Source organism: Pararge aegeria, chromosome 14, assembly GCF_905163445.1.
Source record: "Pararge aegeria chromosome 14, ilParAegt1.1, whole genome shotgun sequence".
In the NCBI taxonomy this organism is placed as follows: Eukaryota; Metazoa; Arthropoda; class Insecta; order Lepidoptera; family Nymphalidae; genus Pararge; species Pararge aegeria.
In genome coordinates, this window is record NC_053193.1 from 8,649,365 (window position 1) to 8,665,450 (window position 16,086).

At 34.4% G+C, this 16,086-nt stretch overlaps 1 protein-coding gene across 4 annotated transcripts in view; it reads left to right on the forward strand.

Moving 5' to 3' along the window:
- The window catches only part of LOC120629090, a 37,879-nt gene that overhangs the window by 7,925 nt on the left and 13,868 nt on the right, over positions 1-16,086 (forward strand). For 3 of the 4 annotated variants that reach the window (XM_039897848.1, XM_039897845.1, XM_039897846.1), the window contains 13 exons: positions 139-256; positions 1,096-1,438; positions 3,080-3,218; positions 4,462-4,579; positions 5,441-5,943; positions 6,485-6,602; positions 7,521-8,023; positions 8,815-8,932; positions 10,144-10,646; positions 11,741-11,858; positions 13,162-13,664; positions 14,672-14,789; positions 15,328-15,833. In XM_039897848.1, coding sequence (XP_039753782.1) covers positions 139-256; positions 1,096-1,438; positions 3,080-3,218; positions 4,462-4,579; positions 5,441-5,943; positions 6,485-6,602; positions 7,521-8,023; positions 8,815-8,932; positions 10,144-10,646; positions 11,741-11,858; positions 13,162-13,664; positions 14,672-14,789; positions 15,328-15,833 — 3,708 coding nt within the window. The remainder of the gene's footprint in view (positions 1-138; positions 257-1,095; positions 1,439-3,079; positions 3,219-4,461; positions 4,580-5,440; positions 5,944-6,484; positions 6,603-7,520; positions 8,024-8,814; positions 8,933-10,143; positions 10,647-11,740; positions 11,859-13,161; positions 13,665-14,671; positions 14,790-15,327; positions 15,834-16,086) is intronic. The other variant, XM_039897849.1, reaches the window with a different exon arrangement.

The window sequence follows — 16,086 nt, forward strand, 5'->3', positions numbered from 1 at the left end:
TCCACAGAGTTGCAGCTTTTATTGTGAAGGATTCCGAGTAACTTTGAGACTTACATTTCATCATTCGGAGAATATTCTCCCTAGCAGAACGCTGAGACTAACTAATATTATAAATGTTATATATCATCATTGTTTTAGGGCCAATTCGCACAGGCAGTTGACTATTTTAAACAAGTAATAACTTTGTGTCCATCGCACTGGGGAGCGATTGAATCATTGAAGAAAACTAACAAATTCATGAGTTTGTCAGAAGAAGGTACGCTATATTTTTATTTTATTTTTTGTTTTTAAAATTTCGGAATGAACTCCCTGGCGCTCCGGTGAGCGCTGTGAATTTAAGTAGGAGTTCCCGGGTTCGATTCCCGGATGGGTCAATTTGGGAATTTATAATTTCTGACTTTACTCTGGTCTGGTCTGATGGTTTGGCCGTGACTAGTTACCACTGTACCGATAAAGACGTGACGCTAAGCGATTTAGTGGTCCGATGCGTGTCGTAAAGATTAGGGGTATGACTACCACAATCCCTAACAGGTTAGCCTGCTACCATCTTAGATTGCATCATCACTCACCACCAGATGAGATTTCAGTCAAGGGCTAACCTGTAGAAAACGAACAAAAAAAGAACGATTCAGTCACATTGTGTTGGTTAGTTTTACCTGTTTACACACTGCATGGATCGGAAGCTCTCAAAAGGAATATTTCTTTCAGTTTTTGCATTGCACATTTTTCCTTGATGCTCCGCTCCTATTGGTCGAAGCGTGATGTTACATAGATTTCGTCAACGACATGAAACATATTTTTCAAATTCGAACCAGTAGTTGCAGATATAAGCGCGTTCAACCAAACAAACACTTTTTACACATATAACCAAAGATAGCTTTATAATTTTAAGTATAGATAATAATAATTAACATACCTATCTTTTAGTAACATTTCAGTTCCATGGCGAATACCAAGAGGCCAAAAATATGCATTCTAAAATCAAATAGTTTTTTTTTTTTACTTAATATTGTAAAATAAAATTTTGTTTTATCTAACCTGTCAAATAATGAATCCATTAAATTGTTGTTAAATTATATTTTAATATATTTCCAGGAGCGGAAGCCCTGAAACAGGGTGATTACAGTAAAGTTATAAGGTTAAATAACGTATTATTAACTGATAAGTTAAACATCATAACCAACCTTAAACTGTATTGTAGCAATGCGGCTATGTATTTAAAATTAAATGAGTTAAAATTAGCAATCGGAGCGTGCACAGCCGCTGTGGGAATTAACGAAAACTGTGTAGATGCTCTACGAATGCGTGCTAAATGCTATAATAAACTTGGGAAATATGAGGATGCTGTCAGAGACCTCGAGAAGGTTAGAGACATCAGTAGGAGCGTAAATAACTGTTTAGAGGGAGCCCAGATATTAGCTGTAAATAAAGAGAAAGTGTAAGTGTACTGTACATGTTATATTTATTATTATTCGAGATTTACTCTCACGCGTGTACAAAATAAATACAAAAAATGAGCCAAAACAACATTAATATATTTACTTAGATACATAGGGATTTATACACTTAAATATACATTACATAAATACATATTTGCATTGGGCGGAGGATTACACCCCGGCAGGGGAGGCCAGACGGCCGGGACGATAGGCTTAGAAATCGGCGGACTATCCTAGCCGAGTCCAGCAACACCACTTTCTGCATCTTAGCTGCCAGTGAGCTGCCACGGAACCCCAGTCGCCTTAGATGGTGTGCTAGGCTAACTGGGATTAAACCATTTGCAGATTATAGGCATGATTTCAGCGGACTACACGTGCCACATGGCGGTAACCTCGTGAGCTAGATCAATACTTACGTTTTTTCTCGGTCTCCGCTCTCGTCATACGGAATCGTGATTATTAATATTAGATAACTCTTTATTTGTATACCACGTAATTTACATATAAATATTTATGTATTAGTATATTTATTTTTCATATTTATCAATAGTATTTTTGTATTTGTGTAGTCTGGTTTATTTATTAGTGTGTAGATATTTATATGTATGTACTAAATAGTGTTCCCCACCTGTTCGTTTTTCTTTTTAGTTTTCCTAATCCTAAGGTTGCCTGGCATAGCATTAGCGATAAGGCCGCCTTTTGTATCCTGCTTCATTCTTCATGTGTTTGTTCTTTTTTTTTGTCTCGTTTTTCTGAGTGGTGTACAAATAAATAAAAGTAAAAAATAGTATAAATAAATATAAAATTAAAACAGAAACATGATGAAAGAAGTAGAATACACGAGCCTGCCTTATCGCTTAAGCGATCTCTGCCAGGCAATCTTCGAATTACGAAGAATAGAATGCTATTGGTAAATTTTTTTTAAACTACATTCATGCGACTAACTACATACTACATAAACTAGTTTACAGATATACATCAAAAGTACATAATATGATTAATGAATATAAAAATAAACTTATTTGTATAATAACAACACATGAATATTCAAATACCATAACATACAATAAATACCTATTTACGTTTAACTGGTCTGGCCTTAACTGCTTTGTCTATATTCATTATTATAAATTTTTTTCTTTTTTTTGAGTAATTTTTATTTTTATCGAAATAATGGACGGACCAAGCCGTTGCTCATTTTTATATACATAATTGTAGTTTCTTATTTATTTATTTGTCTTTAGTTACAAATATTGTTTTTTATATATTATATGTATTATTTATGTAATGAAATATTTATTTTATGGGTATATGTGTATAACATAACTTTTTTCTGTACCTGTTTTTTATCTTCGCGATTGGTTGCCTGGAAGAAATCGTTATGAAGCGATAAGGTCGCCAAATTGTATACGTTGTTTTGTTATACTTTTCTTTTTTTTCTATGTACTTTTTGTGGTGTGCAATGAAAGTATATTCATTTTTTCATTCATTCATTCATGCTCCACCCGATGGCACGATCGCCTATTAATAGAGCAACACAAAGGGCATGAAAATAGCGCGTCCGACAACAACACAACAACAACTTGACAGACCAGACATAGACTCCTTTAACGACCATTTTTAATTATATCTGGTTTTAGATTAATGGTTTCGGACGTGGAACGCTTGGTCGAAAGTCAAAAATTTAAGGAAGCACTGAAGCTAGCGGACGATTATCTGCAAAAACACAAATATCATACAGAACTTCTGTACACTAAAGGATTATGCTTTTACTATATGGTACGTATACTAGGCCACCCTCGCTATTTAAATTACTATGCATTGCCAAAAAAAAACTTCCTCACATTTCAAACGAGTCCAAACGTATCACACAACAGGCTTGCAAAAGCCGTAAATCCAGCTGTTAAACGTCACTTTTGTTTTTATATCGTATGCAAAAGTGACGTTTGACTTTTTAAGATCGCGAAAGTTCATGAGGAATGGATGAGCCTGTCTTATCACCCGGCGGAACAAATAAACCTACTATACCTAGCAAACACTCGCTGCTAGCGATGTTTAAAATGGGGAAAAAGACGCCAACGGTGCGCTCTCTGTCGCACTTACGGGCCTTACGGGTGGCATAGTGATGCACCATTGTCGTGTCGATATGTTATGAACAGTATATAAAATAGGTAAAAATTATTTAAGAGAGATAAGATTTAATTAAGAGACCGTCACTGTGGCTATTGTCACCTATGCTAACGACGAGACGCTCACATAAACGTGATTTCCGCGAATCTTGTAGTCCTGCGAAGTGGAGAACACATGTTTTCCAATTCTTCTCAGTTAAGTTTCATCCGCAGTTTAATTCCAGTAAAATTTGACTTAGAAGAAAAAACGCTACCAAACTGCTTTATGCCGCAGCTGCCGCGTTTCATTTATGGAGGGTAGAGGTAAGGAGAGTCATCTTAAATGGGAGAAAAGTTGAAAAAGTGTCCAGTTGTATGCGCTAAATAACAGTTCAAAAATCCTCCACAATGGCGCTGATACCATACCCTGTGCATCCACAGGGTATGGTATGAATGTAGCAATCGTAGATGAATTGAAGTATGCCGAGTTAAAAAATTTAATGTCATTATCGACTAAAGTACCTAGTTAATTATTGAGAATTTTAACAACTTACGTTGTACAAAATATTGTGGTAAATATAACCTTACTTCCTTGTTTATTTTTCAAGCCTACTCTAACAATATTTATATTTGGCGCTTCTTTTAAGAGTTACCTTGATGCAAATGTGGCGCCATCCTAATTTAATACATTTTGACGACACTTTTTCATATACACAGATGATCCTCCTTACCTCTTCCCTCCATAGTTTCATTTAGTATTAAATATCACAGCTTACAAAAAAAGAGTAATTTTAACACCAATAAAATCTTTATAACTTACCATTTGCAGTCTCGTCTCGTATGGGTCATAACGTAATATGGGTGAAACCGCGGGGAACAGCTATTAATATTATATTTCATAATTGCTATTCCAGGGCGAATACGAAAAAGCACTTGAAAACTTTCTCCAAGTATTAAATATTCAACCGAAACACGGCAAGGCCCTCCCACAGTTCAAAAAAACAGTATCGCTGAAACGTGCTTTAGAAAGAGGTAAGTACGTTTAAACTATACATGCCGGAGTCTTAATCAATCAAAAATAATTTATTGCACACAAGAACAAAACAGAAATAAATAAAAGTACAAGTAATTTAAATTTGTGTAACAAAGGCAGATATAGTGTAAAACAAACAAAGAATTGATTTTAATTTAAAAAAAAACAGTATTCATATATTTTTAAATAATTGCCCCGGTGTAATTTATTTGAATCTTTTACACGCTTATAACAAGAATTTAGTTATGTTTGTAGATTCCTACTATACAAGATAAAAAGTTACTCGGTAGCTTTAACAAACCGGTCAAAAGGCTATTTATGTTTTAAAAATAATTGGGCCCGACGTAGGACCTTTTATTTCTGATGCTATGTTATTTAGCAAAAAACAATATTTGTTTTAGTTGTAGTAGACCTTTTTGGAGCATGTTGAAGGACGTGCTCGTTACATGCTCTGAGAAATGTTGCACTGTTCCTTTCGATCGGTATGATAAAGCTACAGAGTTAACTTTTTTCCCGTATAGCTGGAATCTTCAAAAGTAGTTATTATTGTCAAAACTGTTACAAAACTGTAAATATTAAGTAATCCTTTATGCAAACCTGCAATTTATTATTAATTTTACGTACTCACTAAACCGTTCTGATTGTGAACAAATGTGTTCGCGTGATAAACGTTCGCTTGATAGAGAACGCTTCCGTTAAGTACCGTCCGTACCGTAATTCAACGGTACAACTTCAAGGTTGTCTGTTTGTGGTAACTCTGCTATCTTTAAAGCAAATACTACTTCTCCCAAAAGTATCTCCCAAAAAAATATTGGTATCGAAAGTCGCCTTTAACTATTTACTATTGTAATGATTTTTAGGTAACGAATTATTTAATTCCGGACGATGGCAAGAAGCTCTGTATGAATTCAAAAAAGCGTTAGAAATTGATATTGGCAACTTGAATCTAATAATTAAAGTACATTGTAAGAACGCCGAGATATACTTACAATTAAATCAAATAAACGAAGCTATAAATGAATATGAGCATGTTCTAACGTTTGATAATAATTGCGTTGAAGCGCTACTTAAACGCGCCAAATGTTACACGGAGGTTGAAAGATACGAGTCAGCTATTATAGATTATGAAAAAATTACCACTATTGTTGATAGCGAAGAAACTAAACAATCAGCTGGTAACTTCGTTATAACTCTTAAGGAGAAGCTGGCTCATAAAGAAAAGGGGGATTACGCAGAAATTTTGATGCAAAGTCAAAAAATCGAAAATCTGAAACTAGCTTTGAAATTTGCAGAAGAATGTCTGCAATTTGATAGTTCTGACATAAACGCACTTTTTGTGAAGGGAATGTGTTTGTACTTCAAGGTATTTTTGGAATTATTTTTCTTCCATAAAATTAAGTCTAGTTAGTATTGTTGTATTTGTGTAGTCTGGTTTATGTATTATTCGTATGTATATTCTAAATAGTTTACCCCACCTATTCGTTTTGCCTGGCTGAAATCGCTACATAGCAATCTCAGCCAGGCTGAGAAGGCCGCCTTTTGTATCCGGCTTCATTCTTCAAGTGTTTGGTTTTTTTTTTCGTTTTTCTGAGTGGTGTACAAATAAAGAGTATAAATAAATAAATAAGTCGGATTATTAATAAAATAAAGTAAATCTGCCCATATCGCAATTAGTTATTCATAAATGCCTATTGACACCATACATATATACATAGTCACATTAGCTTTTTAAAATAAATGTGACAACATTATTTTACAAAGTGACATTAGCATCTCTCAGTAACTAAAATTGGATTTCAACTCACTAGAGCTATCTAGTAAGTTAAAATTCGATTTTCGTTAACTTTTATATGGAGATTCACGCTCTAAAATGCAGTTATCTTTAAATATCAAATTGGTTTCAGGAACAATATGATCAAGCCCTCGATCAATTTCAACGAGTATTGCTACTTAAACCATCACATCCATTGGCGCTCGAGAAAAGTCAAACGATTCCACCACTTAAAAGATCCATAGAGAGAGGTATTTTTTTAAATAGTATTTATTTATTTTGTCTTATTACTACTAGCTGACCCTTGAAACTTCGTTGCACCAAATCTGTTATTACAGGAAAACACAAATAAAATTACTTTTCTAAAAATGAATCCTAGCTAGATCGATTTATTGCCCCCGAAACTAATTATATATCTTTATATCTTATATATCTTTTAACAAGAATTGCTTGTTTAAAGATATAAAATATCGGGGGTGAATTCCGACATAGTTTTTTTTATCTTCAAACATTCACAACAACTTCAGTGTACCCGATCTACAGTAACTCCAAGCAATGTTTAAAATACTATTGAAGTTTAGTACACCATGTATAAACCGTAAAACATTTATTGCTGCATTTTGAAATTCGGAAGCATCGGGTTATATTAAGTTTTTCTGCTGCATGAAACAGTTGATAAAATTTAAACCGCCGCTGCATCGCTTACACTCGATACAGAATGCTTCTTACACCTCAAACTAATTAAAAAGTTGAGGTCGTAAATGAACTTTTCAGTCTAATTTGCTCCATTTCGACTCCTCTCACAGGAGAGTTTTAGAGCATATACCTAACATGCTGCTCCGACGTAGGTTTGGAATGTTAGTGTTAAAAACCGGGAGCACCACCAATTTCTTAAATCCCAGCGGGTATTGATTTTTTTATTTATATAAAAAAACCTCACATAACGTAAGATAACTTAAAAGCTGCCAACACTGTCTCAGTGGGTCAAAGAAGCTATGTAAGTTTACGTATTTGGCCATCATCTCACTACCGTGTAATTCTCATGTACACATCAAAAGTGCCACCTACTTGAATACAGATATTTTTGACTTTGACTTTGACTTTATGTTTGCGATTAATAACGATCGCGTTATTAATAATAATTATAGCGTTATTAAAAATAATTTCAGCTAACAACTCCGCATTAACCGGTCAATGGCAAGACGCTTTGGATCATTTCAGTGAGGCATTAACTATGGATATGTGTAATAAGAATCTCCGTGTAAGACTGTTTTGTGAAGTGGCTGCAATGCACTCGAAATTAAATCAAAGGTTTAGAGCTGTTGAAGCTTACTCAAATGCTTTAATGGTAGACGCAAATTGTCTAGATGCACTGCGTGCACGTGCCAAATGTTACACGGAGGATCAGAGATACGAGTCTGCTATTGAAGATTATGAAAAAATAACCACTATTGTCGAAAACGAAGAAACTAAACAATCAGCTCGGTACTCCATTATAAGCCTTAAGGAGAAGATTGCTTTCAGAGAAAAGAGTAAGCACGCAATGACCTTGATGGAGACCCAAAAACCTGAGGATCTGGAAGTAGCTCTGAAGCTAGCAGAAGAGTGTATGCAATTCGATAGTTCCGACACAAACGCGCGTTGCGTGAAGGGGACGTGCCTTTATTATAAGGTACCATTAATTATTGTTTATCAAACGTATATAAAGTAATACGCGTGTTAAACAACTATGAAGGATGGTCTATTTACTTAAATAAGTTGATTTTAGCATGGTTTTTAACTCCCGACGCAAGAAAGACGGTGTATTATAAGTTTAAATGTGTTTGTGTCTGTCTGTGACATCGTATTCCCCGAACGGATGAACCGATTTTCATTTTATTTTTCTTCTTTTGTTAAAAAGGTGAATTAGTCGAGAGTGTTCCTTGCGTTTAATGAAAATCGGTCCAAGATGGCGGCCGCCACCAAATGGCGGATTACATATTTTTTCACAACTTCCTCAATATGAGTATCAAAAGAAAGGGCTTCACTAGTAGAATACTATACACTATGACGAATTTCAAATCCACGATGGCGAAATACATTTTTTTTTTCACAACTCGCTTAATATCGAATGAAAAGGATTGACTAGTAGAATAATTTTGAGCTGTATTGAAAGTCTTGTTTTGTATATTATATTTCATAATGATGGCATAGACAGTAATACCTTTGCCAAATGGTATCACAAATGTAGTAACGGTAATACACCAACATAAAAAAGTTTTTTTTAACATTAAAAAATAATAAATATATATTATGAAAACAATAAATGTATATTATGAAAATTAAGCTTTATTTGCTATAATTTTCGCGGAGTATAGCAAATTAAGCTTAATTTTTATAATATATCATGGATTTCCGCAAAGCAACGCCTGCTTCTATCCAATAATAATTAATGTATTAACATTCTTCCATTAACGTTTTCAGGATGAATATGAAAAAGCGCTACATCAATTTCAACAAGTACTGATTCTTAAACCGTCGCATACAATGGCGAACGAACTAACCAAAAAGATTTCATGGCTCAAACGCACTATGGAGAAAGGTTTTTATAAACTAACTAGTTGTTGCCCTCGGTCTTTGCCAGCTTTTATTACATTTTTTTTACAAATATTTTTTAATAAAAGCCTATGTTTAACTATACCTATGCCGAAAATGAAGTTGATTGGTTGTTTAGTTAGAACGTTAAGGAAGGAGCAAACAACACATATTTGGGATAAAAGCGGGCACTTTTATTAGTAAGGATAAATCCGCTTTTATCCCTGTTTCCCAATTAATCGTATAAATGTAAAAGAGTATTTAGCCTCAAGTTACAATAATAGAATGGCGTTTGAGTGTATACCATAAGAGCATTGTTAAAAGCGCGGATAAAAAGTAGCCTTCTTAGCCACTGGCAGGCCCATAAAATATCTATGACAAAAATCACCTCATTCGGTTGCTCTGTTTCTGCTTGATTGATAGACAAACCAACCGACACACTATTGCACACACAAATAAATTTATAATATAATATAATAATAAGGCTAAGGTCTTACCACACTGCATGATTCTACTTATTCGCCCGCATACCGCGTAGTGTGTAGGATTTATTCATCTAAAATTTGCTTTATTCGATGCACGCATGAAACTGTCATAATGCTAATGGATTGCTCACATTTGCGTTATCATTTACAGCAGCGAACGTAAATCATAGAAACATAACTACTGCTCAAGAATGGCCCTTACGTAAACATAGCCTCAGTGGGAGTGGCTTATGAAGTGTGCCCCGCATGCATTTAGTTCGCTATAACTACGCTTGCAGTCACAATGCTGACAGATTAACTGCCGGCCAATCACGGCTGGTCCAGTGCCGCATGACTTACATTCGAACCAATCAAGCATATTGCGAATCAATTCATGGTGTATGCTATATAGACTGATTGGTACCCATTTTTAATAATTGTTTGGTGGGCTTTTGCCGTTGCTAGTTACTACCCTACCGACAATGACGTGCCGCTAAGCGATTTAGCGTTCCGGTGCGTTGTCGCAGAGGAACCGATTAGGGGTATAACTACCCTACTCACTATCAGGATAGCCCGCTACTATCTTAGACTGCATCATCACTTACCACCAAGTGAGATTGCAGTTAAGGGCTAACTTGTAGTGGAATAAAAAAAAGAAAAAAAACCGACAACTAGTAAGAAAGCACGCGGGCGACTTCTATGTTTTTTTTCGCTGATTTACAATAATATAGAGATATAATACTGTTTTTTTCAGCTAACAATTCATTTTTAAAAGGTCGATGGGAAGACGCTTTCTGTCATTTCTCTGAGGCATTAACGATTGATGCGTGCAATAGAACTCTCTGTGTTAAACTGTATTGTAAAATTGCTGCAATTCACTCGAAATTAAATCAAAAACTACAAGCGATTGAAGCATATTCAAATGCTTTGATGTTAGATGAAAATTGTACACAAGCACTGTTTGAACGCTCTACATGTTACATAGAAGGTAAAAAATACGAGTCGGCTATTGAAGATTTAGAAAAAATAGCCACTATTACCGATCAGGAAGAAACTAAAAAAACAACTCGTTTCTCCATTACACTCCTTAAGGAGCAGATTGCTTTCAGAGAAAAGAGTAAGCACGCATTGTCCTTAAAGGAGAGTACAAGACCTGAGGAACTGGAATTAGCTCTGAAACTAGCAGAAGAGTGTCTGCAATTCGATAGTTCCGACATAAACGCGCGTTGTGTGAAGGGAACGTGTTTGTTTTATAAGGTAAAACGTTTTAATGTAACAAATAAATAGTAATTTTATAAATTTAAAATGCATTTTTTTTTTTAAATGATATTATTTGAACCTGTGATTTTCTGGCTTTGACCACTAGGCTACCGCCCTACAACTTCCGATGCCGAAATTAGGATATGTATTTATATCAGTCTTATAGCGACTGTAGCGCCGTCTAGTGGGACACATAGAATTATATGCATTTTAAATTTATAAAATCAATATTTCCTCCGAGTATAGGTAAAAACACTATAAAAATTATAAAATCTATATATACAAAAGAGAAAGTGTGTGTGTGGGTATGTTCCGTATAGGCTCCGAAACGGCTGGACCGATTTCAATGAAACTTTCAGGGTATCTCCGGATTGACCTGGCGAGCTTTTATTTTATGACGATATTCTATTGTTCGGTGTAAGTGGGTAATAATGATCTTCACCCGCTCGAGAAGAGAATAGAAGAGAATGAATACGGAGAGAAATAAATGATTGAATATATTACGAGACTTAAATTAAAAATGTAACTTTTATTGTTTAAATAAAATAAAGCAAAATCTAGCCCGGCGAAGAGGGCTGAGTACGCTTTTTATAAATAAATAGTAGTTATATTTATGCTAAATATAACTTTGTATTTATAGAATGAAACTTGTCCGTCGCAATAAAGCCTAAAGTTTCATATTAATGCCTTACTCTACGAATAATAATATTTGAAGAAACTGTTTTGACGACCTCCGTGGCGCACCGATGAGTGCTGAGGTTTTCGATTTTTCTGTGTTTGATTCTAGACAGAGGTATTTTGGGAAATCATTCTTTTCAAATTTCCTCATATCTAAAGATTTTAAACTAAGATTTTCGTGGTTAATCAATATTTCTTAAATATAGTTCAACAGGTACATACCACGATAATATTTTTGGATTTGTCGATATTTCGACCCAGTTGCATGAATCGTGGTCACGACGAAAGAAAATTAAGAAATGCTCCTCATATCTGGTCTGTAAAGAACATTGTGTTAATGTTTCGTCTGCACTAGTATATTTGTACGCTGTTTTACTTTCTCTACTACAAAATTTTATTAATAATTATTTCAGGATCAATATGAACAAGCCCTAGAAGAATTTCAACGAGTGCTACTTCTTGAACCATCGCATTCAACGGCGCTCAAGGAATTTGAAAAGATTACATGGTTCAAACAAACAATAGAGAGAGGTAATTGTAAAATATATATTTCATCATCATTTGACATCCGATTGGCGCAGTTTGCAGCGACCCTGCTTTCTGAGCCCAAGGCCGCGGGTTCGATTCCCACTACTGGAAAATGTTTGTGCAATGAGCATGAATGTTTTTCAGTGTCTGTGTGTTTATATATATTTTCTATGTATTTATTTATGTATATAATTCATAAAAATATTCATCAGGCATCTTAGTAACCATAACACAAGCTACGCTTACTTTGGGGCTAGATGGCGATGTGTGTATTGTCGTAGTATATTTATTTATTATTTATTTATTTATCATCATTATCATCATCATATCAACCCATTACCAGCGCACTAAAGGGTTCGAGTCTTCTCCCACAATGAGAACAGGTTAAGGCTGTAGTCCACCACGCTGGTCCAGTGTGGATTGGCGGACTCCACATCATGGAGAACTCTCAAGGCATGCACGTTTCTTCCCGATGTTTTCCTTCACCGTTGAAGCAAGTGAATGAATGAATACACTTTAATTGTACACCACAGAGAAAATTTACAGAGACACTAATACAACAGCACAATAAAGTAGAACGTACAATTTGGCAGCCTTATCGCTAAATAGCGATCTCTTCCAGGCAACCAAGGGCATACAAGAAAATGCTATACTAAATTAGAAATATTAGGATTTTAAACTAAATGAACATAAAATAAACATATAACATAGACATTTTAAACAAAACATATTAAAGATATGTACAAAAGTATAATATATATTCCATACATATATACAAACATATAAACATACAAATACTCTACTATAAATACATAACTAAAAAAAAAAAAGTAATAAATAAATAAAAGAACCCTGAAAAATATGTAGAATACGAAATAAACAAAATAGAATACAATGATCATTCCCATCAAGTCACGCACATAATTTAAAAAAGTTAGAAGTGCTTGCTGGGATTCGAACTCGACCTCTTGAAAGTGAAGTCGAAGTCGTACCCACTGGGCTATCAACGCTTCAAAATATATATTTAATTTCCAGTAATTTCTTTTTCATATGTAGATTAATATCGCCAGCATTTCTTGCAGTTGAAGCACCTAGCGATGTTATTTATTATAAGTAGATATTGTATTCTAGGATACACCAGTGTTGTGTGTTTGTGGTCTTATTCCTAAAGAGAAGATTAAAGTCTTAAAAATGATCCGGTGTTCTTATTCTAAATCTTCGAACTCTTACCACGTTTTAATACTATATTCATACTGTTTATTAAAGAGTTAATATAATTGCCATAACGATTTTTTTTTAATTTCAGGTAACTATTCATTGATGAATGGTCAATGGATAGACGCCTTGTGTAATTTTTCTGAAGCATTAACCATTGATATGTGTAGTATTAATATCCGTGTAAGACTATTTTGCAAAAAGGCTTCAATGCACTCGAAATTAAATCAAAGGCAACAAGCTATTGAAGCTTACTCGAATGCTTTAATGTTAGATGAAAAATGTCTGGATGCACTGCGTGAACGCGCCAAATGTTACAAGGAGGATCAGAGATACGAGTCCGCTATTGAAGATTACGAAATAATATCCACTATTGCCGAAAACGAAGAAATCAAACAATCTGCTCGTAAATCCTTAACAACGCTAAAGGAGAAGATTCTTTACTTAAAAAAGAGTCAGCAAGCCGAGACCTTGATGAGAAGTGAAAAAACTGAAGAACTGGAACTAGCTCTGAAACTAGCAGAAGAATGTCTTCAATTCGATAGTTCTGACACAAATGTGCTATGTGTGAAAGGAATATGTCTGTATTATAAGGTAATACTACCTACTAGTTACATTTGGTAGTAGTAGAATTTTTTGTGACGGAGCTCATCCGGGGAGGTCGTTCCACCATGCTTATTTCTGATATTGCCTGAATCGCGTGGTTAAAGTCCAGCAAGGTAACTACTGGTGGCTTATTTTCCGTGCCCCAATGAATGTCGACAGTAACTTTATTCATAACAGTAGCTGTACTCCGCCCAGAACGGAAACCGGATTAGATAAAGCACGCTTGCTGCAGCGCTGCTAAATGAGATTGAAAGAACTTAAACTATTAAAAAAGAAGATATGCTATTCTTTGCCATTTTTTTGACTTAATGTTTGTCCGCTTTAAGTTATCTCGAAAATTTAATGTACCTTCTTGATTATTCACCTAATTTTTAAGATGAATAATAAGTTGAAATTACACAGTATTTTGTTTGTTTTATACTTTTTTAATTACAAATTTGTACATATAATTCGAGCACTGCACGAGAACAATGATAACAAAATAAAAATAGATTTCTACAGTCAATGTACACTGAAAAGTGAATTTATCTAAAATAAGAGACTCAACTGATTATTATTATTTTCCCTTATGACTTCTTGAACATGATGAAAACTCACTCGAATTAACTAGAAAACAACACAACAGCAGTATTAAAAACCTCACGAAAGCTGTTTCTACTACATGATACAAGCTTTAGCTTTAGTAATTATATTTATTTATTTTATTTATACACTTTATTTGTACACCACAAATAGTAAAAAAGAACAATGGACACAACAAAAATAAACTTAAAAGTAGGATACAAAGGGCGGCCTTATCGCTTAGTAGCAATCTCTTCCAGGCAACCTTAGGATTAGGAAAACCGATTGGTGGGGTATTATTATTATATTCATACTTAATTATATAATGTGCTAAAATGTTAGAAATTATTTACCGGATGTTTTCTATAGGGCTAAATGTGGGCACAACCGCGAGAATAGATAATGTTTTTATATATCATTCGTTTTTATTTTAGGACCAATATGAACAAGCGCTACATCAATTTCAAAAAGTTCTTCTTCTCGAACCATCACATTCAACGGCTCTCAAGGAAACTGAAAAGATATCATCGTTCCGATGTACACTTGAGAAAGGTAATTGTAATAGTATTTATAACCTATTTGATTCAATTTTTAAGTTTTTTCTTTTAAAGTATATATACGTAGATATGTTAATTTTTTTTCCTATTCTTAAAACAAACTACATTAAAATGTATCGGAATGATAGTTTACCTAATAAAGCGGCCAAGAAGAATTATTGAAATGATCTGCGTAAACTGAACCAAGATCACAAAAATTTTTCTTGAAACTCGGTTGGTCTTAGCAGATCTTAAAATTAAAAACAACATGCATAACTAAATCAAAGTCGGCATACTAATTATAATATATTATCACCATAATCAGTATATTATAGTTAGTCAACTCTACCGCTTGGCGTGGCTTAATTTGGCTTCTTCTTTTACGCGCCGGTACTGTCAATGAGTATACAAACATATTGACTAACTATAATAAATCAACCCACATATATATTTTTCCAACAATTTGGACAAATTAACAAATTTAGATTTAAATAATCCACCAAGAAATACAAATGCATTATTCGCTAATGACTAAGACGTTCTGTTAATTCCAGCTAACAACTCAGTACTTACCGGTCGATGGCAAGACGCTTTAGACTATTTTAATGAGGCATTATTAACAAATGATATGTGCTATAAGAAACTCCGCGTTAAACTGTATTGTAAAACGGCTGAAATGTACTTGAAATTAAATAATACAGTTCGAGCGGTTGAAGCTTACTCGAATGCTTTAATGTTAGATAAAGAATGCCTGGAGGCACTGCTTGAGCGTGCTAAATGTTACGCGGAGGATCAGAAATACGATTCTGCTATTGAAGATTATGAAAAAATATTCACACAAGCCGAAAACGAAGATATTAAACAATTAGCTTGTAACGCCATTAAAAGCATTAAGAGTAAAATCGCTTACAAAGAAAAAAGTGAGCACGCCATGACATTAGTATCGACTCCAAAACCGAAGGAACTGCAATTGGCTCAGAAACTAGCAGAAGAATGTCTACAATTCGATAGTTCTGACACAAACGCGCTTTTCGTAAAGGGAACGTGCCTGTATTATGAGGTATCACTATATTTCGTTCTGAAATCATATATCCACATTTCCTAACCTTGGGATAATCACCCCAGCGAGGTTAAACAACGGGAGTTAAAGAGTAACCAACTATAAACCAAAAAATTGGCTAATCGTGTTAATCCTACTAATATTATAAATGTGGAAGTGTGGGTATTTGAAACTCAATCACGCAAAAACGGCTGAACGGATTTGGAAGAAATTTGACATGCATTTAGTCTTGGCATGGAAACCATAGGCTACC